The following is a 26,471-nucleotide window of genomic DNA, read 5'->3' as shown; positions in this document are numbered from 1 at the left end:
AGATTTCCGGTTTCCAAGATTTCTGTTTCCCCCCTCCGACCCCCTATGTCCCCGGATCCAATTCGAAATGAAAATAAAGCATCTGAGACAGAAGATCTTTCTATAAATCAAGTTTCATTAAGATCCGATCACCCATTCGTAAGATAAAGAAACCTCATTTTTCACGTTTCCCAAGATTTCCAGTTTTCCCCTCCAACTCCCCCCAATGTCACCGGATCTGATCATGATTTAAAATAAGAGCTCTGAAGCACAAGATCCTTCTAAACATCAAATTTCATTAAGATCTGATCACCCGTTCGTAAGTTACAAATGCCTCACATTTTCTCAGTTTCTTCCAATAAAGAATTATCTTCAACCTTCCATGTTTTCGTAAATTGATACCCCCCTGCTAGCACTTCACACTCTAAGATGTACAATTTTTTCTAGCCTTTAGTTCTTGCTTTTTTTTTACTTTTCGATTCTTTTTCGTTTTTAACAAATATGGCAATGCTGCTAGGTAGAAGATTTATAGATTGTCTGTCCCAAATGCCATTAAACTAATTCTATCTTTTTTTTACTGAATTCAACAACAGTTTATATCCCTTTTGAACGACCTCCTTTTTGATCATTAACTTAATTCTTCCATATATTTCACTAAGCAAATTTGGATACAGTCACAACAAATGGTAATAAGAGAAGGATTAATATCATTCGGTGTCACGCCATTTCCTTTTTGGGTACTGATCGGTGTGTTTTATCGTTAATTTACGGTTGGTATTTAAAGGTGGTCCACTTTTACGAGAATCTTTTGATTCAATCATTTTGTTCAGGCAGTCTAATTCAAACTATTTAACCTATGTCACGGATGAAAACACGGGAAAAAATGTAATTACTAAAGTGAACAGTTTTGTAATCTGTTGCCAAATATGCCGATATGGGTACTAAAAAAAATTCCGAAAATCAACTGAACCAACCTACTTTGAAATCCGAGCTTGTTAATATTTGGCTCAGAACTTTTGGACTATTCAATATTTCTTTTTCAGGAACTCTGTCAACCAGTGTTAGGCAAATACAGCGGCAGGGGACTATAAGCCCTTGCCCCCCTATGGAATTTTAAAAATTTATGATACCCCACATCCATTTTTGTAATTTATTTGTCTTTTGTTTAGTTTCCTTTATAAAAATTACAAGAATTAGAAGTAACACCCTAGCGCTGTCTAAGTATTAAATAAGAAAAAACAAGTTTTTTTTAAATGAAAGTAAGGAGCAACATTAAAACTTAAAACGAAGAGAAATTATTCCGTATATGAAAGGGGCTTTTCCTCCTCAACGCCCCGCTCTTTACGCTAAAGTTTGACTCTTTCTCTTAACTCTATTTTTAAAACACTAAGAAACTTTAGGGTAAAGAGAGGGGCGTTGAGGAGGAAAAGCCCCTTTCATATACGGAGTAATTTCTGTTCGTTTTAAGTTTTAATGTTGCTCCTTACTTTCATTTAAAAAACTTGTTTTTTTTTATTTAATTTCTGGATGTTTTTGCATTAATGCATGTTTTGATCTTGGCTCTCCACATATAAATAATTAGAACGAAATTTGCATATTCATTAATTGCAATTAATCGGAAGATTTTGAAAAAAAAGGAGCGAGTGAGGAGGCCTAGTTGCCCTCCAATTTTTTGATTACTTAAAAAAGCAACTACGACTTTTAATTTTTTACAAACGTTTACATTAGTAAAAAATATACTTAACTTACGAATTAATTTACGTAACGAACTTCTATATTCGTATGTTTTTATTGCGCGTATGAGGGGGTTCAACCATCGTCGATACCTCGCTCTTTACCCTAAAGCTTAAATTTTGTCCCAATTCCTTAAGAATGAGCTCTGAATCACACAGACCGTATAATAAATGGTTGAAATTACTAAAACTACTTTAGCGTAAAGAGTGAGGTATAATGAGGATAAGCCCCTCATATGCGTAATACTTTTTATTCGTTTTAAGTTTTAATGCTGCTCCTTACTTTCAGTAGAAAAAAATTTCATATTTATTTTTTCAATTTTTTTTTCAAATAATGCTAGAAAATCCTGCGCCCCCTTCATTGAAATTCTCTTCCACCATGACAAGTTTCCCCATGGAAATATCCTCCCACGTAACCCCCCTCAAATCTACCCCCTAAACAAAACAAAATCCCCCGGAAAACGTCTGTACACTTCCCAGTAACCATTACTATATGTAAACACAGGTCAAAGTTTGGAACTTGCAGCCCATCCCACGGGGACTGTGGGGGAGTAAGCCGTCCCTAAAGACAGGGTTATTAGGTTTTTCGACTATGGTGAATAAAATGGTTATCTCAGAATTTTGATTCGGTGACTTTTGGGAAAAACTGAGCGTGGGAGGGGGCCTAGGTGCCCCCCAATTTTTTGGTGACTTAAAAAGGGCACTAGAACTTTTAATTTCCGTTAGAATGAGCCCTCTCGCGACATTCTAGGACCACTCAGTCGATACGATCACCCCTGGGGAAATAAAACAACAACAAAACAAACAAATAAACACGCATCCGTGATCTGGCAAAAAATGCGAAATTCTACATTTTTGTAGATAGGAGGTTCAAACTTCTACAATTAGGTTCTCTGATACGTGGAATCTGATGGTGTGATTTTCGTTAAGATTGTTTGACTTTTAGGGGGTTGTTTTGCCCTATTTTCTAAAATGAGGCAGATTTTCTCAGGCTCTTAACTGTTGATGGGTAAAACTGATTTTGATGAAACTTATATATTTAAAATCAGCATTGAAATGAAATTCTTTTGATGTAACTATTGATATCAAAATTCCATTTTTTAGAGTTTCGGTTACTATTGAGCCGGGTCACTCCTTACTACAGTTCGTTACCACGAACTGTTTGAAACAGCCAAAGTCTCACAGAAGCTTATATTGTAAAATCTTTTCGTGAATCTGAGACAAAATTGTTTAATCCCTGCCCTCCTTCCATCACAGAAATTTTGTAGTCTTCTGGCTCAATTCTCTCTCTTCTTATCCCCAAATGGACGCCCTTAATTTGTACTTCTAAATTCTGTGTTGTATCTTCAAATTCTTCCTTGTTCTCAAAGTGCTGCAGATAAGTAAGTTTGAGGACCTGGATACACACATTGTTTTTATTTACATTTAACCATAGCCTCAAGATACCAGGATTATTTGTTGCCCCTTTTCGGACTCCGGTTTAGGAGGAACCGATTTTTTGTTTCTATTTTTTTTTTCTTCATTGGTGTCTCCTCAGTGTGATGAGTTAAATATATGAGTTTCAATCTAACTTCCAAGGGGAATTTGTCCCAGTACACGTTTTCGCACATTAAGTACATCTTGGCATATAGGCTTAAGACCACAAGTTACAAACTGATGAGGGGGAAAAAGTTTTTTGTCGGGTTTTGTGCTCTTACCCCCCTCTTATGGCTAATATTTTTATCCTTTTCACCTAGAGACCGGACCCTGAAAAATACAAGCAAATCACACACCAGTAATCAAAGAAGCCTCCCCCCCCCCGTATCCATCGTAAAACTTAAGCGTGAACAATTTGCGAATTGTATTATTTACAGTATTATTACTTACTATTAAACTATTACTTACTATTACAGTACTATTTTTTACAGTATTATGTATTATTACTGTGATATAAACACAGAACCTGTCACAAATAGACCTATAAGATCAGCAGCGAAAAAAGCTAGGCTGGCATTAAAAACGTGTTTTTAAATCATTTTCTTTCATTTCAATGAATTGCCTCATTTCATAACAATTTATTTATCAGTCCTGGTTGAACTTCGCTGAGGTAAGAATGCCGGGACTGTTTTGAAAAACTGTTCATTTTAGTTGTATTGATTTTATCCTTTTGTAAGTTGTTTTTTCTTATTTGTATTGCTGAGGACGGCCCTTGGACATAGGGCCGAATTATTCATTCTAATTTGTTTCCCACTGTCTTAAAAAATCCCATTTGTTCTTCTTGTTTTTGATGTTTGTGATGGAAAGGCAGTGTGGTTTTCGTCGTTATTTACTTCCCCCTCCCATAGAAGGTTTTTTTCCCTTTTGGCCTTGGGAACAATTCCCGAGTACTTCAAGCCAGTCACGCACCCACCATCAAATAATGCTCCCCTTCTCAATTATAAAACGTATTTTCAAACTGCATTATTTATGGCCCTTGCCCCAGGGTCTTTTTTGAATTCTTAACAAAAATCCAAAATCTCTACTTAGTGGTGTAGTAATCCTTTTACTTAAACTTACCTTAACTTTATGTCACCTACCTTAAAGACAAATCTTGTAACCAAACATAATTCATTCATACAAGGCAGAGTACTACAAATTACCAAACCACAAAACTAACCTTTCAAGTTTTTCAGGGTGCCATTTCGCCACCCGGCTCCCCTTCCTCCATACCTGAATAATATACACACAAATTATTTTCCTTGAAACCCTGTTCTCAATTAACTATGCGACACCCAGTGTCCTCTCAACCTTTTCTACCCCTTTATCCAACCTAAAGGGAGTAGAGTGCATTGCCTTTACAACTTCCTTAGACACCCCAATCTAATCCTTCTTTAAAGGACCCACAAAGGCATTACTAAATTTCTTATGATACCCCTTGGTTCTTTAAGTCTGAAGCAAAAATATGAAACTTAAAAATTAGTATCTTGGAAGTAGTTAATTATATAATTATTAATTTTAACCTCAGTAACATTTTATAACTCTATTTTGCTCCTCCATTCCGTATCTACTCCCTCTCTTTCTCTCTCTGCATTTGTCTCCTTCTCAAATATTCTACATAATTTCTATTCCAAGCGTTCGGCAGATGAATCTTGACTTGTTTTTGTCGTTTCCACATTTTCCACACTCGCACGCTAACACTTGTCAGTAATAAAACCGACACGTTATTAATCGGTTTATCTTCTACACAGGAAAATAGCCTTAGAGCTTTTTTTTTGTCTACAGGTGTCGTTTTTATACCCTCATTTTCTAATAATTACAAAGGTCTTATTGATAATCCACCATTGGAGGGGTATTGAATCAACTTTTGCACCCGTCCATCAACAACACACTTTGAGCGAGCTGGCGTTTAAGTTTTTGATATGGCACTAACACTCACTAAACGGTAGTATTTTTTTTATTCAGGCTATGCACAAACTCCTTCTGTTCGTTGCTAAACTGCAACTTACTAAAATTTTAAAATTTTGAATTTTCTTTTCTCGGGCTATATAATCTGGTTCAAAGTCAACAGTTTTATCTGGGACAAAGTTACATCTATTTCGTGGGAAATTTTAAGAGAGCTAGGAAATAAAACCTGCTCCTACGCCCATTTCAACAAAAACTCGTGTTAACCTCTTTATTATCATCGTCTAAACAAGATAAAGATCCTCTTCTAGATTTTAATTTGTATATTTGAGAAAAAAAACGAACAAAATTAATTCTAAAAAAACTAAATTTGTGCGATTTAAATAGGGACCAAGTTGATACGTGAGCCAAACAAAAATTCGTGCTCCATAGTTTATGCAACATGTATCTAAAAAACTAGCTGAAGTAAACTTATTATTCATGATATTTTTCTATATTTTTAGAATTCCAAGAAGTAGCAGTTTTAAGCTTTCTTCAGTTTCTTATAAAATTTAAATTGTATATAACCCAATAACCTAACAGATTAGTCTTATTTTCTACCAGGCAGTCAAGGACTCTTTTACTTTTATGAGAAAATCCCGTTTTTAGGCGGGATTTGTTTGCAGTAGGATATTAGTTTTTCTACAGAATCCTACAAAAATAACAAAACATCATAAGTCAGTTTATTGTAGCTAATTTTGTAAATATGTGTAGTATAAACTATTGAGTAAAGTTATTATTCATTCAAATTTTCCTCTCAAACTCTTTACTTCAGTCGGGAAACTTCGTTTTATAATAATCAAATAAATAAAAAACAAATAAATAATCAAAGGTATTTGGTTTTAATTCTTACAATTTTCGGCTTTTATTCATTATTTAATTTTTTGTTTTTTTTTCATTGGGTTTTTGTTGTTGTTTTTTTTTACATTGACTTTCCGCGTTTGTTTCTTCGACATTTTCCTTGAATATACTATTTTGTTGGCGCTGAAGAAAAGAGGCTGTTGTCCTCGTGAAATATTCGATTTGTGTTTTTTTTTCAGTATTCTCGTCTGGCCTTAAAAAAAAAAACAATTTTTGATTTGCGGATGTTGGTGAATGACTTGCTTTATGGTTATTAGGTATTTGGTTTTACTTCTTATAATTCTTGGCTTTTATTGAATTTTATTTATCTTTTAATTTTTGGATTTTTCATTGTTTTTTTGTGGTATTTTCTCACATTGACTTTCCACGTTTGTTTTGTTGGTTATTTCTTCAGTATTTTCCTTGAAAATACTATTTTGTTCGCGCTGGAGAAGAGAGGTGGTTGTCCCCTCGAGATATTTGCATTGTGTGTTTTTTCTGTATTCTTTTTTGGCCTTAAAAACCCATTTTTGATCGTTTTCTTTCTTTGTATTATGGCATCTAATGTAGTTTAAGAAATTATCTTCGAAAGATTTGAGGGTAACTAGCCCCCTCCTATGCCCCATCTTTCCCAAAGTCATCCGAAATTGTGAGATATCCATTTTGTTCAAAATAGTATAAAGGTCCAACAACTATGCATTTGGGGATGATATAGCCTCCCAAAGCCTCTGGTGAAAAAGCAATAAGCTATAAAATTTGCCAATTTTTACATATAGTATTCGTTATTGGGTTGTATGCATATTTTTCAGGAGGGGAGGGGGAAGTTTTGTGCAGGATAAGATTTTCCAAGGGTGGAATTTTCCGTGGGTAAGAACATTTCCAAGGTTGATTTTTCCAGGAAAATGCTACACGGGGCGCATTTGCAAGATTTCCAAGGGAACTGTCAGAAGGAAATTTTCAGCACGGCTGGAATTTTCTGGAGGATTCCTAGTGGGAGAAATTCCACCACTACTACTACTACTACCAAAAAATCACCGACGCACCCAGCCACCTGCCGCCAACACAGCTACACATGCTCCCCCTCCATCCCAATCTATTCAAAGCCTCTCTCTTTACACCCTCCCAGGAAGTATCCATTTCCTTTAAATCTTTCTTTGTGACATCCTCCCACCCAAACCGCGGACGACCTGCTTTTTGTTTAGCCCTAGACGGTTGGCCAAAAAGCACAGTCTTCGTCAATTTGTCACCCTTCATCTGTAAAACGTGCCCTAGCCATTTCAAACTGTCTCTCACTATAGCTCTAAAAAGCGGGATTGACCCACACTTTTCGTATACTCTGCTGTTTGAAAATCTGTTGTCACCCGGGTACCCAGAACGGTCCGTAGGTAATTTCTTTGGAAAACATCTAGTAAATTTTCACGAACTGAAATTGTTTCATATGAACGGTTTATATATATATATATATATATATATATATATATATATATATATATATATATATATATATATATATATATATATATATATATATATATATATATATATATATATATATATATATATATATATATAGCCGTCCTAGCCGAGAGAAGCCGTCATAGCCGAATCGGTTGGTGCGCTGGATTTGGGATTCTTTGTCTGAAAGGACGCGGGTTCGAATCCCAGTGTACACAATTGTTCAGTTTGAGACGGGAGTCAGTGGCGTGACTCTGTTAGCTTAGCCAGAGTCGACCCAGCTTTAAATGGGTACCTGGAGAAATCTGGGGAAGGTAAACAGGAAGGGTGTGCGAAAGCACAGGATGGTTGGCCCCCTCATTGCACTTCCTGGCTGAAGGGCCAAGAAACGGAGATCAGCACCGCCGGTAGGGACTGTAAAGTCTAATGCCATATCCTTTACCTTTATATATATATATATATATATATATATATATATATATATATATATATATATATATATATATATATATATATATATATATATATATATACAAGCAGCTCTTCCTCATAGTCCATGAAATTGTAAAAAATTTCTTAGTGGTCTAAGAACTTACACATGAACACAGTGTTTCAGGAGCCTTTTTTATAGAATTAGAATAGAATTCAAACTGTAGTGTAAAGAGCGAGGTGCTGAGGAACAGCAATCCCCTCATATCGTAATAATTTCTGCTCGTTATAAGTTTTAATGTTGCTCCTTACTTTCAGTTGAAAAATCTTGTTTTTTTATATTTAATTTCTGATCATTTTTTTTGAAATCCCAGGAAATCTGGCTACATCTCAAAGGAAAAATCCCTCCTCCCCACGGATTTATTCTCTAGACAATTCAATCCTAGTGAAAATTTACCTCGGGCAATTACCCTTTACATCTCCACGCGTAAAATTGAGTCAGCAAAGACAAAGCAAGACATAAGACAAATTTCTTAAAGGAATTTTGGCAGATCACCCAGTGTAATATTTCCCCTGAAAAATTTAATCCAAGGAAACTTCCCTCCTCTTGGAAAATCCCACCAGAAAAAAATCGGCCCTCCCACCCAAGAAATGTGCACATACTTCCTATTATTAAATACTATACGTAAACCATGGGCAAGTTTTGCAACTTAAAGACCTTATTCCAGGGGCTGTGGGGGGTCATGATATCTCCAATGGCATAGATATTCAGCCTTTCAACTAAGCTGAATAAAATGGCTATCTCAAAATTTTGATCGGACGATTTTGAGAAAAAGGGGCGTGGGAGGGGGCTTAGGTGCCATCCCATTTATTAGTCACTTAAAAAGTGCACCAGAACTTATATTTTATTCGAATGAGCCCTCTTTCGATATACTAGGACCATTGGGTCAAGCGGATCAGCCCTGAAAAAAAAATACAAAATAAAACACGCATTTGCTATCTTTCTTCTGGCAAAGAAAAAAACACAAAATTCCACATTTTTGCTGCTATGAGCTTGAAACCTCTAGAGTAGCGTTTTCTGATGCGCTGAATCTGATGGCACGATTTTCATTAAGGTTCTATGACCTTTAGCGATGTCCGTAACCTTTAATGAGTAACACTAAACTTAATAAGACTTATATATTTGAAATCACCGTAAAATTTCGGTTCTTTTGATATATATGTTGTTATCAAAACTCCGTTTCTTAGAGTTTCGGTTACTATTGAGCTGGGCTGCTACTTACTTATAGTTTAAAGGTTACAGTTTTGCTGCTTATTATGAGCTGTTTAAAACTGATGGTTCAAGTGACATTTTTTTTTTGGGGGGGGGGGCATAATAAAAACGTGGAGATTCGTTGGCTATGTGAAGAGACCATTGAACCATATTTGCCAAACTGACTTTGCACAGTTGGAAATACTTTTTTGCCCAATCGAAACTTATAATAATAGAGGGAGGGGATAAAATATATTTTTTCAACTACAGGGGGGGGGGGCAAACTTTTCATTTTTAAAATTTTTTTCAGTGAAAATATCAAAGGAATCCTTGTTGTTTTTAGTATGTTTATGCATATTCATTTGGTTTTTCTTTCTTAAAATCGGTATTTGCAACCTAAACAAGTCCTTTGTACAAATACTGATGTAATCCTATCTTATTAATCATAGAAATAGGATACTATTGTTTAAATTGTAGCCTGATCAGCCTACTCTCAACTTATTAGAATCACTTTAGTAATTTAGTCACCTAGAATAGTAGCAAAAAAAATACAAACTGTACTTATACCTCAACTGGAAATCAAACAGGATTATCTCAAGGTGAAAAAGACAATAGTGGCATTAGTGAGTACTAAATCTCAAAACTGCTTGGTTTCACTTTAAATCTTAATTAGCAAACTCAGGCGACTACGATCTTTAAAATAATTACTACTTCCCCGATCAAAGTTCAAACAGAACGTGATGAAAAGGGAGTGCAAGATTACCAGCAAACAATTTGAAAAGCTGTTTCAAGGGAGTTTAGTCCTCCAAATAAAATTTGTGGTTCATGCATTCACCTTGGAAACAAAGATAATGGTCACCTTAGGAGCATTACATATAGAAAAAAAGTTTTTTCAACTGAAAGTAAGAATAAATATCAAAAACATAAACGAATAGAAGCTATTCCGCATAAGTAGGGGGATACCCCCTCCTGTATTCTTCGCTCTTCACGTTAAAGTGTTTTAGTACTTTAAAAAACCTCTAATTCCAATTAGTTCCAGGACTTGTTTTTAAAAAAGATGCGTTTCAGGAGTCGTTCTTGAAGAATTGGGACAACAGTTCAAACTTTAGCGTAAAGATTGAGGTCTTAAGAAGGGGGCGTCCCTCCTCATATATTAAACAATTTCTGTTCGTTTTCAGATTTAATCTGGCTCCTTACGTTCAGTTAAAAACAATTTGCTTTTTTTAATTTTTTTCTTTTCGTTTTTCAAATAATGCCGAAAAAACCAATCCCCTCTATTGAAAATTTCCCCTCCTCCCACGAAAAACTTCTCCATGGAAAGTTCTACCCGTTTACCCCCCCCCCTCCTGGAAAATTCCCTCTGGAGAATTTCATCCTCGCTGAAAATTCCCCCTGGATAATTTCCTCGTATTCCACTTGGAAAATTCTCCTTACGCTGCTATCATTTAAAAAATTATTTATTTTTATTTAATTTCTGATCGCTTGCCATATCATGCCCAAAATCCGCACCCCCCCCCTCAGTGGAATTTCTTAGAAATCGACGAATTTCCTCATGGAGAATTTAATCAGGAGTTAAGCAGGGTTGTGTTCTATCCCATCTCATATGGATCATTTTAGTTGACTTTGTCTTAAGGAGCACAAGAAAGGCGATGGGAGACCACGGAATTAAATGAAGAGGAAGAACTCTACTGGACTTGATTACGCTGATGATTTGAACATCATAGATAAAAGTGTGAGCAAAATGAATTAACTTTTAGAGATTTTGCGAGTTCAGGGTGCTAGAATAGGTTTAAAAATAATGTTGAGAAGACTAAGTCAGTAAAAGGAGGCTCTATTCGGTCAATAATTTTGATAAAAAACTTCGGTCAACCCATTGACGTGCGCTTCAATTAATCTTCAATCAACGCTTCAATAAGCCCTTCAATCACGACCAAAGCTAATCTAACACACTGCTTATATCAAAATGATTGAGTCGTTTAAACTTTCTATCAATCACCGTCAATCGATTGACTAAAGCTTCAAATATGTTCCTAGACGGTCAATCATGCTTGAGGCAATCGATTGACGGAATCTTTTGATCAAAATGATTGACCGTCTAGGGCCTCCTTAAGGCTAGGAATTAGTGAAGATGAAAAGGTGACGCTGGGTAACAAAAAGATTGATCAGGTGGACAGCTTCACTTACCTTGGTAGTACTATTAGTAAAGACGGTGGCAGGGGCGGATCTAGAGCAAAGTCTTGGGGGAGGCCCAATGTGACAAGGGCGCCAATGAGCAAAATTTTGGAAGGGACCCAGTGTAAGAAAGGTGCCAATAATTGACCAAACTGACCAATTTATTCTAAAAAAGAGTAAAAAAAACAGAAAAAATAAGGAATGAGGGCACTAAAAGTAATTTTGGGGGGCCGGGGTCCCCCTGAATCTGCCCCTGGATGGTGGAAACAGTGAAAATGTTAAAACCAGAATAGCCAAGGTTCAAGGAGTTTTTTTTCACAGTTAAAAAAAGTTTGGAAGAATTTCAAGATAATCCTGCAAATCAAGATTAGAATATTGGAAGGTACAGTGATGACAGTGGTGAAGTATGGCACTGAAGCATGAGTGGTCCAAAAAAGAATCACAACCTAGGCCAGGGGAGTATGAAATGATTTCAGTTTCATATTTGAAACTAACCCATGTTAAGCCTAAGAACCCTTAATTCATGTTTCATTAGTGGTCGCCTTTACAAGGTTGACATCATACTGACATCATACTGACATCATACTGACATCATATTCCAGATACCCAAGGCATGAAAAAGAATCCAGTAATCTTTGCTGAGAGGAAGAAGAAATATGAATCAGTTTGTGTACTTACTTGTTCTGCGACTTTCTGTAGTCTACGGCACAACTCCTATCATGGGTAAAGATAATAGCATCCATTTGTCCAGTAAAAGATTTTACCGGTAAGTTTAACATTCTCCAGTTTATTTCAACAGGAAGTTGACCTATTATTTTCAAGCCATTAGCTCTTTTTTGTAATTTATTAAGCTTCAAAAAAATTTCCGCAGAAAATCCATTGAATACAATTCTAATTCAGTAGAATTTTCTGTAGGCCAAGGTGCCGCAAAAGTCTCATGGTCCAAGTAAGTCACCGCAAAAACTCGGCTGCTTTTTAGGTTCACAGTTAGGTTCCCACTGCTTTTTAGGTTCCTAATCGTTCACAGTTATAAGATTAGAATTTTTCTCAGAGTTGAGATTTTTTTCCTTTAGTTGGCTAGTAAGGTTCTCCATTGTTTTTGTAAGGGCTTTGTCTAAAACCCTTATAACAAAAAGTAACAATGCCCGATACCACAGATGAAAAAAAGTCGCAGATCATATTTGATCAGAATGTGGGTGTGACCACATGTTGATGTTGAACTAAAAGTTAGAATCTGTAGGGGAATTATCTGGTGTTTCAGTGTAAATATCATAAGGAAAGAGCATATATGACATTTTCAGTAGGATTTTATGTTTTCCTTGGGTATTCCATGGATTCTGTAGCTGCATTCTTCTGTCCATAGACCTCAACAACCCCGACAACAGATAGGACAATTTTTCCCTTTCTTTTGAAATTTCGCACCTTTAATTATTGGCGTGGCTGATGTTAAGACAGCCTCTAGATTATTATGCCTCTATTTTGGAAGGCTGACATAGTTCTTAAAATAGGATCAATTGAAAAAAAAACTTATTTTTACGGAAGTAAAGATCGAAAATGAAACTTATACACAACAAAAACTATTTCTTCACATATTAAGTAAAAAAAACAAGTTTTTTTAACTGAAAGTAAGGAGCGACATTAAAACTTAAAACGAACAGAAATTACTTCATATATGAAAGGGGCTGCTTCCTCATCAACGCCCTGCTCTTTACGCTAAAGTTTGACTCTTTCTCTTAACTCTACTTTTTAAAACAGTAAAAACAGTAAAACGGGTCGCTCCTTACTACAGTTCGTTACCACGAACTGTTTGATTATGAAAAACGCATCTACAAAACAGGCTCCAGTAACAGTTGTATTTTCAATTGTCTCCAGAATTCTAAAAACCACCAATTTAATAAAAACACAAAATGACCCCTCCACCCAGAAAAAAGTGATGCTCTCTTAGGAGAAGAAAATTCCATAAATAGCCTGCCGGTCCAAACCCTACAACCCCCTCCCATCTTTTGTGGCAAAAATGACTGAAAACACCGCTCTGCTTGGGTTTTTCAAGATTGATAATTGGCTTCAAATCTGTACTTTATGGTTTTGCTCTAAGGAAAATCTATTATCTGTCTTATGATTTCTATTTTTTGTATTTTCCCACCATTGGACAAAAATTGATGTTTAATGGCACAAAACAATGTCTTATGTTGTTTCAAAATAGCACTAGATATTACAATTTTCTTTCAAGTGGGTCTTCTAGACCAGTTGCTGGATAGGTCTTTTCGACCATGGTTGGATAGGGTCACCCCAGGGAAAAACACAAAAAATACGTAGATACATCATTGCTTCCCATGCAGAAAAGTGATTTTACTTTTTGATCAAGGTGGGGAAGTAAATATTTCTTGCATACATTTTTAACCGTTGTGATTCCGATGGCGCAGTTTTCTTTTCCATCCTAAGCCATTTTAGCGCCTAAACTCCCTTTTGAAGCTTGGGGGAATGGGATATTGACCTAAAGATATAGAAATCTTCTTTCTCTAAATATTTACGCTTAGTATCTAGAGACTTATCGCAAAATATTTGTATAATAAACACATCGCACGGGATCAGTGGGTCAAATACTGAATGTAATCACGGCTCACATACACTTTGAAACTTTAGAAGTAGAAAGGGTGGGAAATTATTATCTATAGGTGAAAAAAAAATCCTATCTATTTCAAGATTATGATACATAGGAGAGATAGGAGATAAGATATTTATTTTTTTTTTAAAATCTCTATCACAAGCCCACAAAGGGCCAAATTTGGACTGCGGAGTCGAAAAATCATATGGTTGCACTAAAATTTGCAAAAATGCAAAAAACAAAGACAACTAAAAAGAAAAATCATAATGAATAATAATTAATGAGTCAATAGTTAAACTCTAATAGGTCAATTAAGAAGCAACAAAGATAAAAACTGGTCAAACTAAACTTAAACAAATTCAAGTGAGAAAAAGAATTAAAGAGGACATTAAAAAAGGGGGAAGGGGCAGAATAAGCGAATAAATACAAAAAAGATCATGATATAAATATATATATATATATACAAATTAAAAGGGACACTAAAAAGTGTCAATAATTTAACTGCATAAAGTCAATAAATGAGTTATAAAGATAAAAACAAAACTGGTCAAAAAAGGGGAGACAAAAGCGGAGAAGGAAATTAGAGTACCAGCCTGGGCAGCACCATCAGCCAATAAAAAAAAATAGAGAAAAAATGGAGGAACTAGTGGGATATTTTATTCATTTTTTCTGTGATGAAGGGGATAAAAATTGTTTCATATCTGGAAGTAACGCAGCGAATGGAGGACAAAATAGGGATGGGCTCAGAAACAGCTCGAGGCGGCCGTAATCTGGATGGGGAGTGCCGTTGAGAAGATACTTGCCTTCCGAGGGTTTGTTATTGCGTCTTTTGAAAACAAGCGTACAACGAAAACCTTCTTCATTCAAGCGTTTCCAAACTAGATTTTTTTTTAGAAGTAGAGAGTATGGTACCTTGCCTTCTTTGAAAATTATTCTTAAGGCTATGTTTTGGATTGATTCAATTTTTCTCAATTCTTCGCGAGAGAGACCAGGGTGCCAAACTGGACAAGTATGTTCGAGATGCGGGCGGACAAAATAAGTGTAAATCCTTAAGGAGTGGGAAGGGGGGATGCTAAATTTATCGAAGAGCTTAAGGAGGGTGATAGACACATTAGCTCTATGGATGATGTCTTTAATGTGGATATCCCACTTTAAATTTCAAGAAATTGCGACGCCAAGTAGTTTAAATGAGGACACAGAAATTTCATGAGGGATATGATAAGAAAACAGGTCCAGGATTTGAGGAAACAAATCGTCATTATCACGGACTTAGAACGGTTTACTGTCATATCTAAGTCCACGGCCTCAATCTCCAATTTCATTGAGGATACTCATAGGGTAACTCATTAAATTTATGAAGCAAGTTTCAAAAAGCGTTAGGTCATCAATAAATTTCCATCTGTCAGGAAATTCCTTCGTGAGGCTGTTAATCATGGCTGAAAAAAGGAGGGGACATAGGAGAGTACCTTGGGGTATTCCATTGTGGACAGGGAGAGGATTTGAATAATGATTCTGGTATTTCACAACCTGCGATCTGTCTGTTAAGAAAGAGGCAACCAATTTCAACAGTAAGGGATCAATATGAAACTCGCTGACAAGTTTCACAATCAATATATTGTGGTTAACCAGGTCAAAGGCTTTCTGAAGGTCATTGGAAATTAAATTTAGCCAGGAATTAGGCTTTTCGAGGATTTGCCTGATGTGGTCAATAAGGGAAACGATGTAGGGGGAAGTAGAAGTGGATTTTTGGTTCCCGAATCGCTTTAGGTCAGTAACAGGTAGGTTTTTTTCCTCAAGCCAATCTGCAAGGAATTCTTCATAAAGTTTCGAGAAAATAGGAGTAAGAGTAATAGGACGAACGCTTTCAAAACCACGTTTTCCGTTTTTCCTTTTCAAAGGAATTATGAAACCCTGTTTCCAAATTGTTTGAATTCGCCCAGACTCGGTAATTTCGTTAAATAGGAAAGACATGAGCTTAGAAAGGAAGTCACCAAAGGCACTAATAAGAGAAAACGGGGTATCCAAAGGGTATCCTTTGGATACCCCGGGGTATCCTTATTTTTCTTAGTTTTTTAATTCTTTGTTCTATCTCGGACGAGGAAACAGTGGGAAAAGAAGGGGATAGGGATCTAGTTGGTAGTTGGTCGGACAATGCTAGAAGGCTCTGGACTATATAAGCAAGGAATTTATTTACATTATCGTCAATAACATCTGGGGACTCGAGTAGATTGAAGTTAAGCCGCTCAAACCTCCTGCCACGCTGCTTTTTAACCTAAGAATACCAATTTCTTAGTTTATTAGTGAACGATTCTTCGACCTTATTTTTGTAGTACGATCATGCCAATTTACGAATTTTTCTATTAATTGATTTTCTTAGTTTATTGGCTTCATTCAGTTTACCAACGAAATACATGGTATTTCCTTGTTATATCTTTATTTTCTGAAATTCTTATCTATTGTCAATTGATTTATTTTATTTATTTCTCGTTCATAGAAAACAATCACCATCTTTTCCTCGTTTATTTACTTTTTTTCTGCTTTTTGACCAAAGTCCAGGACGATCTGCAAAGTATATCAGATGAAGACAACACAAACAAGAGAATGGATCAGCCTGAACTTTTGCGGAGCATTTTTTTTTATCTTAAAAGTATCTTTACTACTGAGCTTCTTATATTGCATCAGTTAAGTAAGACTCTGTTACTGTAAGCAAAACTCATTTTTTTAATATAACCTTTATTTTTGACACAGCCTCAAAATTCAATATGGAGAAGTTTCACAAGGGGGGGAGGGAGCAGAGGCAGTTGATGACACTTTTCATCAGGTCTATAAATATGCATAACCCTATTCATTTTCCTGTTATTTATTTCTGGATTAAGGTGTGATTTCAGTAGTTTTTCAATACAGACACGTACTCAGGAGGGTCTGCCCCCCCCAAATTTCCAAAAATAAATTTTGGTTTGTTTAAGGTACCAACCTGCTGTTCAGAACACATTTCTCTCTGATACGCCCGTATCAAGAGATGACGCGAGTTCAAGGTCTTCAGTCATTCGCGACGTAAAGAAATTTTCCAGGGCAATGAGGAGACTACCAAAGAAGAGAAGTAAAATGGGGGAAGAAACGCGGTTCAGCGCAACCTCAATACGAAAGCTGATGCTAGACGTCATTGCAGAAAGAGATTCTCAGTTGTTTGACACTTTAATTGACATGAACAGAACTGAAATACATTTAAAGTCGATTGTAGAAATGGTAAGAAAATTTAAAAGTATACTTTATTTCATTGGTTTCTGAACTTATTTTCTATATAAATATTTTGAATGAAACATGCATCAACATTAACCAGCAGGACTGGTATAACAGTGTAAGAATGCGATACTTGAAATGTATGATGGTGTCAGTCTTGACAGCAAAAGACATATTTTTGGATGTAGTAATCATTGCCTCTGTATTTCTGATATAGAATCAGCTGGAATTCGAAAGCTTTTTTTATTTAGTATTGTGTTTTGCACAGTGATTATTTATTCTAGTTTGTTGTCGAAAAGCCATTTTTTTCATTTTTACTGCCTGTTTCTTCTTTAGCTAAGAAGAAAAAAGGAAAAGCTTGAATGAATAAACTATATAAAGAATGTTAGGTATTCTAAATTGGGCATCAAAGCCATGCATCTTTCTAAAATACCGCTATCAAATATCGCATTATTTTTCAAACTTTCTATAGTTAACATGCATATTTGCCATATATCTCATTCTTGTACTTCTTTAGATATCGTTCAAAAATTCATTCTATTGCTTTGGAAAGTAAAAGCCCACGTCGTAGTATCTTTTCTAGATTTATGCAGTTTTGGTCATGCAATCTCTAAATAGGGAACTGGAACCGTTTTTTAACATCACAATATTGTTTCGCTCAAATTAGAACCTTCTAGGAGAGAAAAGAGTGAAGCCAAAGCTAAGGCTGATAATATTTGAGATACAAGGCTGAGGTAACAAAAAACACAGTCAAACCGTTTTTTAACATCACAATATTGTTTCTCTCAAATTAGAACCTTCTAGGAGAGAAAAGAGTGAAGCAAAAGCTAAGGCTGATAATATTTGAGATACAGGGCTGAGGTAACAAAAAACATTGTCAAACCGTTTTTTAACATCACAATATTGTTTCACTCAAATTAGAACCTTCTAGGAGAGAAAAGAATAAAGCTAAAGCTAAGGCTGATAATATCTGAGATACAGGGCTGAGGTAACAAAAAACACAGTCAATCGAAAAGCGAAAAAAAAATTAGCTAAATTCTCAACTGAGGAGGAAAAAACCTTTCTTTATCCTGCAGTAGAAAATTAACGTTTTTAATGCCATATGCTTTTCAAATTACTTATTCGAGAAAAAAGGATGGAGGATAAAATCAAAACTTGCATCATTTGAGAGAAATTGCTACGAAAACTTATAGGCTGTCCATCATATAAAGTAAAAGATAGTAAAACTGGGTGGAATTTCTGACGGAACAGAAAAAGCCTCGCTCTGCCCATTAATGAAGAATTGGAGGCTTTTTGTAACATCACAGCGTCATTTCTATCCAGTTACAAGACTGTCGGAGAAGAAGAGGTTGAGGATGAGGTCGTCATTTTAGTATTTTGGATCAATAGCAATGGAGGCAGACCAGCCTATTCATTATAAAAAAGGGTGAAAAATACAGAATTTTCGAACTAAAAAAGAAATCCCTCAGTAGAGAATTGGAAGTCTTTTGTAGCTTCACAAAGTAATTTAAGTTCATCTGCTTATTGGTGAAGAAAAGATCAGGGTAAATTCCATACTTATAATATTTTACCTAGATAAGTGCAAAGAAAACACAACCTGTCATATAGCAAAAAAGAGAAAATAACTGGGTAAATTTTTCTAATGGAGTAAAAATAAAAGAAAAATTCAAGAAAATTTGGGTTATGCGTCGACTTTCTTCCTCGGGCGATACAATCTTAAACCACTAAAAAGATGAAGAATATGCTGAAATACAATTTACATTTTTGTGCCTATGGTTTACTGCCAAACAGCGTGTGGAAACTAGGGCCCGACCAATATGGATTTTTTGGGTCCTATACCCATACCGATATATCTGTATCGTTCCGATATGATTCCGTTATAATTTGCTAATAAAATCCCCTTTGGAAAAAAATGCCACCTAAAGTTTAAGCCCTGCATTCCCTGCTTATATTCATACTGCCATGTTTCTGCCTTTCGTCTTCAAACTTGAACTAGTCAGTCGTCTGCTTGATTTGGACTATAAACGTTTTCAATAAGGCTGTTAAAAGAGATCAATGTTATCACGTGGCTTTTGAGAGTTCTTGCATGGAATTGAAAAGAGCGATGCCTATGTAAAGAGCGATGTAGGCGCAATTTAGTTTTTAATTTATTTGGGGTTATTCAGACCGGGGCACTTCGTATAGCAAATGTTGTCGTAGAAATTCGAAATAAATTTGACTCGTTCTATTGGGAATTGCAAGTTCTGTTGCCCTTTCCAATAATTGAAAGCGATTAGAGGGCGACCAACCCCCCATGCCTATCATTGCCCCAAATATATCCAATCAAATTTTTGAGATAGCCATTTTATTCAGCGTAGTTGGAAGGTCAAGTAAATAAATCTTTTAAATAAATTTTAAAGAAATAAATTTTTAAAGTAAATAAATCTTTAAAAATTAAATCCCCCTCCCCAGAGACCGTCGGGGTAAGGGTTTACTTTATGCCCAGAGGATAGATAAGGTTTTAGAGGAAAGGGTGGTCACATAAAATTTAGAGAAGGCTCATTGGATAGGACATTGAAAGTTCTAGTGCCCTTTTTAACAGTCAAAAGTAACTTGAGGGCAACCAGCCCCCCTTTTCGCCCATCATTTCCCCAAACACATCCAATAAAAATCTTGAGATAGTCATTTTGTTAAGCATATGTGAAAGCTCCAGTAACTATGTCTTTGGGGATGAGACCTCCCCCTCACGGTCCTTAGGCCAAGGGCTATAATTTATATTAGCTTCCCATTGTTAACATTTCAGTGTTTATGGAAAAAGGGTTCGTATAGACTTTGAATTTGGCTCACTACCCCCCGTGACGCAACGCACCCCCCAACCCCCGAACCGAAGGCAGGTATTGTAAGTTTTTCCCTGGGGGCATATACGGTTCTTATGGAAGGGATGCTCGTATAAACTTCAGAGAGGGCTCATTTGATTGAAAATTGAAAGTTCTAGTTCATTTTTTTAGACCCAAAAGAGATTGAAGGGCAACTAGCCCCGCCCTACATGCCCTTTTTTCTTCAAACCTATCCGATAAGAACTTTGAGATAGCCAGTTTTAAAGTTCAAAGGTCATATAACAAAACTCAGGGGTTGACCCAACCCCACATGGTCCGGGGGCAGGCGTTGAAAGTTATGTTCTGGGGGCATATATGGTTCTTATGGAAGGGATGCTCGTATAAACTTCAGAGAGGGCTCATTTGATTGAAAATTGAAAGTTTTAGTTCATATTTTAAGATCCTTGCTTGGTCAGAGACTCCTTAGCGAAAATACCGCTAGAGGCCAGTTTACCTTAAGCCTTGAACATTTTCTTGGCGATGTCTTTGCTCACAAAATTCACAATAACTTGAGGGATCCTTGGAGCAGGCTGAGTCGAGTCAGTAGCAGCATTATTTGGACTGAGTCTATAAGCGTTCTTAATCTCATTTGTAGTAAATTCAGGCAACGACATCTTCTGATTTATAATTGACAACACAGGTGTCAACTCTAGTTAGCTGTCTTAACACCGTGAAACACAAGATATCTAGTAGTTGTTCTTGTTCATAACCGTCTAATTTAGTTTCAAGCCTGTTCAGTTTTTTTTTCCAAGTACTCAAGTTCGTTATTCAGCCCTTTCAACGATTTCTCGATTAGTTGAAACCTGGGATTAAATTCGAGGATAACGGCATTCAAGGATAACTTTTTGAGTTATAGTGTCCCTTGAATCATTTTTGGTTTTATCAAATTCAGCTTGAGTTGCTCGAGTTAACACTGCTAGATGATATGGGCGTCAAGCCTTAAAGTTTGCCTTTATCACTGCCTTTCAGCGCAAGGCATGTTTTAGACAGCCTTTTATAAATATCAGGTGCAGAAGCAAGCTCGTCAAAAGCTTAGTTTGTAGCAGGAGCACTTGAACTATCAGCTCTAGGATCATAGACTTGAAGATTTGCATCAATAAGACAGAATTCATCATGAGATCCATAGAAGAATACAATATAGACTGGCTTGCCACGTGTATCTTTACTAGCTTGAACGATTCTTACTGGCCAGAGAGAATAATCATTAAATTTCGTAAAAGCGACTTCAAACTGGTTGAAAGAAATGATTAGGACCAGAAATAAAATAAACAGCAAAATATTTATCTCTAAGTTAGGGCTTAGTCTCACAAGAGTATCCGAGTGGATTAAAACACACCAATTTTATATGACAATTACGAGGGAATTGTAGGTGTCTGCTACCTATTCCTCGCAATTTAAGCGAGACGCCACTCCCGGCAGGTACAAGGCCCTTGCGACAGAAATCTCCCTTCTTCTGCTCGCTTGTTGGTAAAATAAATGATTCAAATGATTCATTAATAAACTCAGTAATTCTTTTCAATGCACGTATAAACTTCGGAGAGGACTCATTTGATTGGAAATTGAAAGTTCTAGCTCACGTTTTAAAGAGTCAAACGAGATCGGAGGGCAACTAGCCCCTCATCCACTCCCTATTTTCCTCAAACTCATCCGATAAGAACTTTGAGACAGCCGACTTAAAAAAAAAATCAAAGATCATATAACGAAAATTCTGGGGTCTACACAATCCTTCAGGGGCCGGGGGCAGGCGTTGTAAGTTATGTCCATGGGGTATATATAGTTCTTATGGAATAGATGCTCGTATAAGCTTCAGAGAGGGCTCATTTGATTGGAAACTGAAAGTTCTAGTTCAGTTTTTAAGAATAAAAAAAAGATCCGAGGGCAACTAGCCCCTCCACGCCAGCAGCCAAGTTTTCCAAGTTGCAGTACTAGGATCTTCAGAAAGGGAATATGAAGGGGGAGCATATAATAACTCTAAAAATAATTCTCGCTGTTTCAAGCCCATCCTCCTGAAAAAAATACCTTCATGGGCTCTGTCTTTCTAGGAAGCTAATATTCTCAAAGCATTACTAAGCTGTAGTAAGTTTGCACATATTGTAATGTTTTATTTGCCACTCAAAATATCTAAACCTGATGTTCCCCTTTTTTGGCGGTAAGTAATACTTTCCAGAATGATGTTTTTTCTTATATTGTCAGGTTACTGTGGGGAAATAAATACCTTGCTTTTATTGGACTTGATTTCCACTTCCACATTGTTTCCTTACCTTAAATCTTAGGTTCGTACTGGTTCTGGACCTTAAATCTTAGGGTCGTTTCTTCTCAGGCACCCAGGACATCAAGGAGGAGCCACCAAATATCTCTCGGGTTTGCTGCAGTGATGTCCTCTCATGCTAGTTAAAAGGAGGAGTGCAGGATGTTTGAGCCCCTCTGGTAGGTCTGGTGCAATGTGTGTCCGGGTCTTCTCTGGTTACGACTTCATGTGCTTGCCAATGTAAAGCAGCTTTTGAGAGTCAATTGTCGCTCATTAGTCACTAGATGGGATTGAGATGAGTTGGATAACTGTATTATTTAAAAATATGCATAACCATTACAATGGACAAAAGAAAACATAACAATTAGATTAACACAAATATTTTGTGTATTATAAAGTGAGAATTGAATTGTTAGTTTTCTTGACGAAAGTAAAACAGTTCAAAATAGGGATGAAACCTTTTTAATTGACAGTAAACAGATATAAAACTTTGAGCTGAATACTTCGAAAACATATACAGTGTTCATCATCAGCAGTAAAACTTTTACTGCTTTATTTAAGTTATGAGTTTTACTGCTGATGATGAACACTGTATATGTGTTCGAAATATACAGTTAAAAAATTTTATATCTGTTCGCTGTCAATTAAAAGGTTTTATCCCTATTTTGAACTGTTTTACTTTCATCATGGAAAGGCAGTTTGGTCTTCGAAGTTATCTACGTTAGTTTTCTTTTCGTTTTGTATATAGCCTAGGTCTATATGGGGGACCATTAAGGGATGGATACATTTTTTGACTATGGAATATTATATTTAGAAAAAGCGTCAGTCGGAGAATCGAATTTGTACTACTCTTTTGTTATGTACCGTTTCATTCACAGATGCCACTCTCCAACACTATTCCCGCTTTTTATTTTCTTCTTTTTTTAGTTTAATATGGCCCTTTTGCTGAAGTGTAAGTATATAATTGAGTGAAATATGAATTGATACAGTCTGGCTTCTATGGCAAGAGTTATCGGCATTCTATGCAAAGATTTCTCTCGGCCCCAAGATTTTCTTTTTAAATTTCATTTTAAATTTTTTCATTTCATTTGTTTCATTTTTTATTTTTTTTCATTTTTTCATTCTTTTTTCACTTTCATTTTTTCATTCAATTTCACTTTTTCATTTCATTTTAAATTTCTATTAAAAAGTTGAATACTTAATATTTGGATAAATATGTCTTTGTGGCCGTGGCACAAATTTTTTAAAGTAATGTTTTGTGTGTGGGTGCTAACTTTGTAAGTAGGCTGATCGAAATCAGGTTAAAAAATAAAACATTTTATTTTTTTTTTTTAGATAGAAGAGTCAAACCAAATAAGTCAAAATATTGCTTCAATTATGGTTAAGCTTGATGAAGGAATAAGACGATTGGATTCCAAAATGATTGTTATGGGTAATTAAACAATTTTAACTGTATTTAAGGCCACTTTAGTTGAATTGTGTGTCCTTGGCGTATAAACCCTAGACACGTAGGCTCTAGCGCCACCATATAAAAAAATTAAAAATTTAGCGTCATCTTTGTAGACTATTTTTACAGCTTGGCACGAGTTATTTCGCAGTTAGTAAGCAGCATATAAAATCACATAACCTGCTCTTAAGAACGTATATGACATTAGAATAAGCAAGCGCACAACAATTTATTCCTGGAGGGGTGTGCTGAAGGGGGGTGTGAATATAAAAAAAAAACATTGATAAGTCACAAAAATTTTATGAAAAATATATGAAATTGTATGTCAAGTTGTGTTTCCGATTCATTTTTATTTCGTCAGTAGAGCATGCGATTCACTCTCTCTTGACATAAATGTCGTCTTTGACAACAGAAAAGAGAATGCTCTTTTTTCTTTTGTTGTTTTCTTTGTCGACATCCTTGGCAACGGGAATGAAGAATTGACCACTTTATTTAAAAAATGTCAGCATTTATGTCGACACATAAATCTTGAATCAAAAGAATTAATTGTTTAAAATTTAGTTTTATAAGATGAATTAAAGGCAGAAATGGGTGTTAAGTTGAATTCTCATGAAAAGGTGGGGCATGAGATGCTAACTCACACAGCATGAAGTTAAAGTCTTTAAGAAGAATTGGCGGAGAATTAACCTCCATATTTGAAAATTTGTCAACCTTTATGTCGACCCACAAATCAGTAATCAACAAAATTATTTGTTTAAAGTTCAGTTTTATAAGATGAAATTAAAGGCAGAGGCGGGTGTTAAGTTGAAGTTTCATAAAAAGATGGGGCATCAGATACTAACTCACAAAGCATGAAGTTCAAGCATTTAAGAAGAATTGACGAAGAATCGACCACCATATTTGAAATTTTTCTGCATTGATATCGATACATAAATCTTGAATCAAAAGAATTAAATATATATTATTTAAAGTTTAGTTTTATAAGATGAAATTAAATTCAAAAGTGTGCGTTAAGTTGAATTCTCATGAAAAGGTCCAGCATGAGATGCTAACTCACACATCATGAAGACTTTGAGTGGTGGGATATTTTGGATGTAAGTTTGTGTAATACTAAGTGAGGTAAGGTTGAGGTCCCATGTTTTGTGTTACGTTTTTCGTACGACTTGCTTATACTGTTTTTCTGTCGTATTCAGTTTCGAATAATCGTTCATTGTAATGTAATGAGATGCTAACTCACACATCATGAAATTTAAGACTTTGAGTGTTGGGATATTTGGGATGTCAGTTTGTGTAATACTAAGTGAGGTAAGGTCGAGGTCCCATGTTTTGTGTTACATTTTTCGTACGACTTGCTTATACTGTTTTTCTGTCGTATTAGTTTCGATAATCGTTCATTGTAATGTATGTTGAATGATCTGGTATAGGAGTGTCACAGCTCTCAGAGGGCAAGTTTTAGTCCCAGGTTTACTGGACCAGTAGTATGGAATTCTTTACCAGCGAGTATAAGGTTATCAGAAAAGGTTAGCCAGTTTCAAAGTAGACTGAAGAACCACCTTCTGGGAAGAGATTAAGTAAATAATTTAAGTGGGATGGCTTATTGTCTTGTTTTTAAGTAGGCTTTCTTTTCTTCTCTCTCTCTCTCTCTCTCTCTCTCTCTCTCTCTCTCTCTCTCTCTCTCTCTCTCTTCTTCGTCTTCTTTATTTTCCTTTTGTTTTCTTTTCCTACTTTTTTATCTTGTTTCGTTTCTTTTTTTGTTTTGTTAATGTTGTTGGTATTGTCGTTCATTGAATGTTTATCAGCCACTACTAACAAGTCTTTGACTTTCTAAAGTGGCTGATGTGGTTCTTTTGTATATTGATGATATGCATAATAAAGGTGTCTCTCTCTCTCAAAGACTTTCTGTCATAAAGGTCAAAACTAAATACATTTTCCACAAAATGCCTTCTACCCATTTGCTTTTTTTTAACTGTTTATTTTAACTAGTGTTTTTTATGCAATAGGGAAAATTTAAACGAGCTTAGAATGAACAATAAAAAAAGGATAATAGACCAAATCGATCTGATATGATGAATTAAATCAATAAAACGAATAACTTTCAGGTTGGTAAGTATAAAAACCAGACTGACAGGTCTTAATTGTATAATACTATCATTCTGTGCCCAACTTTCATGGTTGCCTTCAGTTTAAAAATAAAATCACTAATATCACTAAATCTCTAAATGAACGAAAATATCACAAAAATTTTAATTTGCCTGCTTTTTTGAAGTGTCAGAAATTGTACTGATTTGCTTGTTTTTATTTCTAGAAAAAGCCTAAGGTGATAGAAGTTCTATTACATACAAACCTAAAGAACATATACTGGCTTGTGATGGTGATGCCATTAGCCTATGGGTTAAAGCATTGTCATATGAATGGGAGGGGGGTTTGCGTAAAAATATGGGTCTCACCATGAAAAGTAGGCTCTATTTTAATGGCATGCCGCCTCTATCGTCCATCTCTTCGGTTTGATTTTTTAAGTTAACTCTATTTGATATCCTTCGGCCCGGCAGAATAATCTTGACATACATATCAACTAAAATAAATTTGGTCTAATAGTAAGAAAGTGAACATGTGATACATTGAATGAAAAAGTTATGTAAATATAAGCAAAAGTGTTGCGCACTTTCCTGCAAGATATGGTTGCCTGCTCCAATACTGACTTGTCTCCTTAGGCCTAGAATACCAAAATCGGTTAGTATTGTACTAAATCAATCGTTTATGTTTTTTTGTTGAAATTGTTGCACAATTCCAGAAAATAAGTCAATACGATGAAGCAAA

At 35.6% G+C, this 26,471-nt stretch overlaps 1 protein-coding gene across 5 annotated transcripts in view; it reads left to right on the top strand.

Annotated features, from left to right (window-relative positions):
• Positions 1-26,471, top strand: part of LOC136032738 (uncharacterized) — a 161,179-nt gene that overhangs the window by 90,948 nt on the left and 43,760 nt on the right. For 4 of the 5 annotated variants that reach the window (XM_065713068.1, XM_065713069.1, XM_065713066.1 and 1 more), the window contains 3 exons: positions 11,862-12,025; positions 16,831-17,110; positions 23,543-23,639. In XM_065713068.1, coding sequence (XP_065569140.1) covers positions 11,916-12,025; positions 16,831-17,110; positions 23,543-23,639 — 487 coding nt within the window. In that variant the 5' untranslated portion in view covers positions 11,862-11,915. Of the gene's footprint in view, positions 1-5,089; positions 5,113-11,861; positions 12,026-16,830; positions 17,111-23,542; positions 23,640-26,471 lie in introns of those variants that run through there. The other variant, XM_065713070.1, reaches the window with a different exon arrangement.

This window comes from Artemia franciscana, chromosome 11 (genome assembly GCF_032884065.1).
Source record: "Artemia franciscana chromosome 11, ASM3288406v1, whole genome shotgun sequence".
NCBI classification, from domain to species: Eukaryota; Metazoa; Arthropoda; class Branchiopoda; order Anostraca; family Artemiidae; genus Artemia; species Artemia franciscana.
This window is presented reverse-complemented; position numbering and strand designations above follow the sequence as displayed.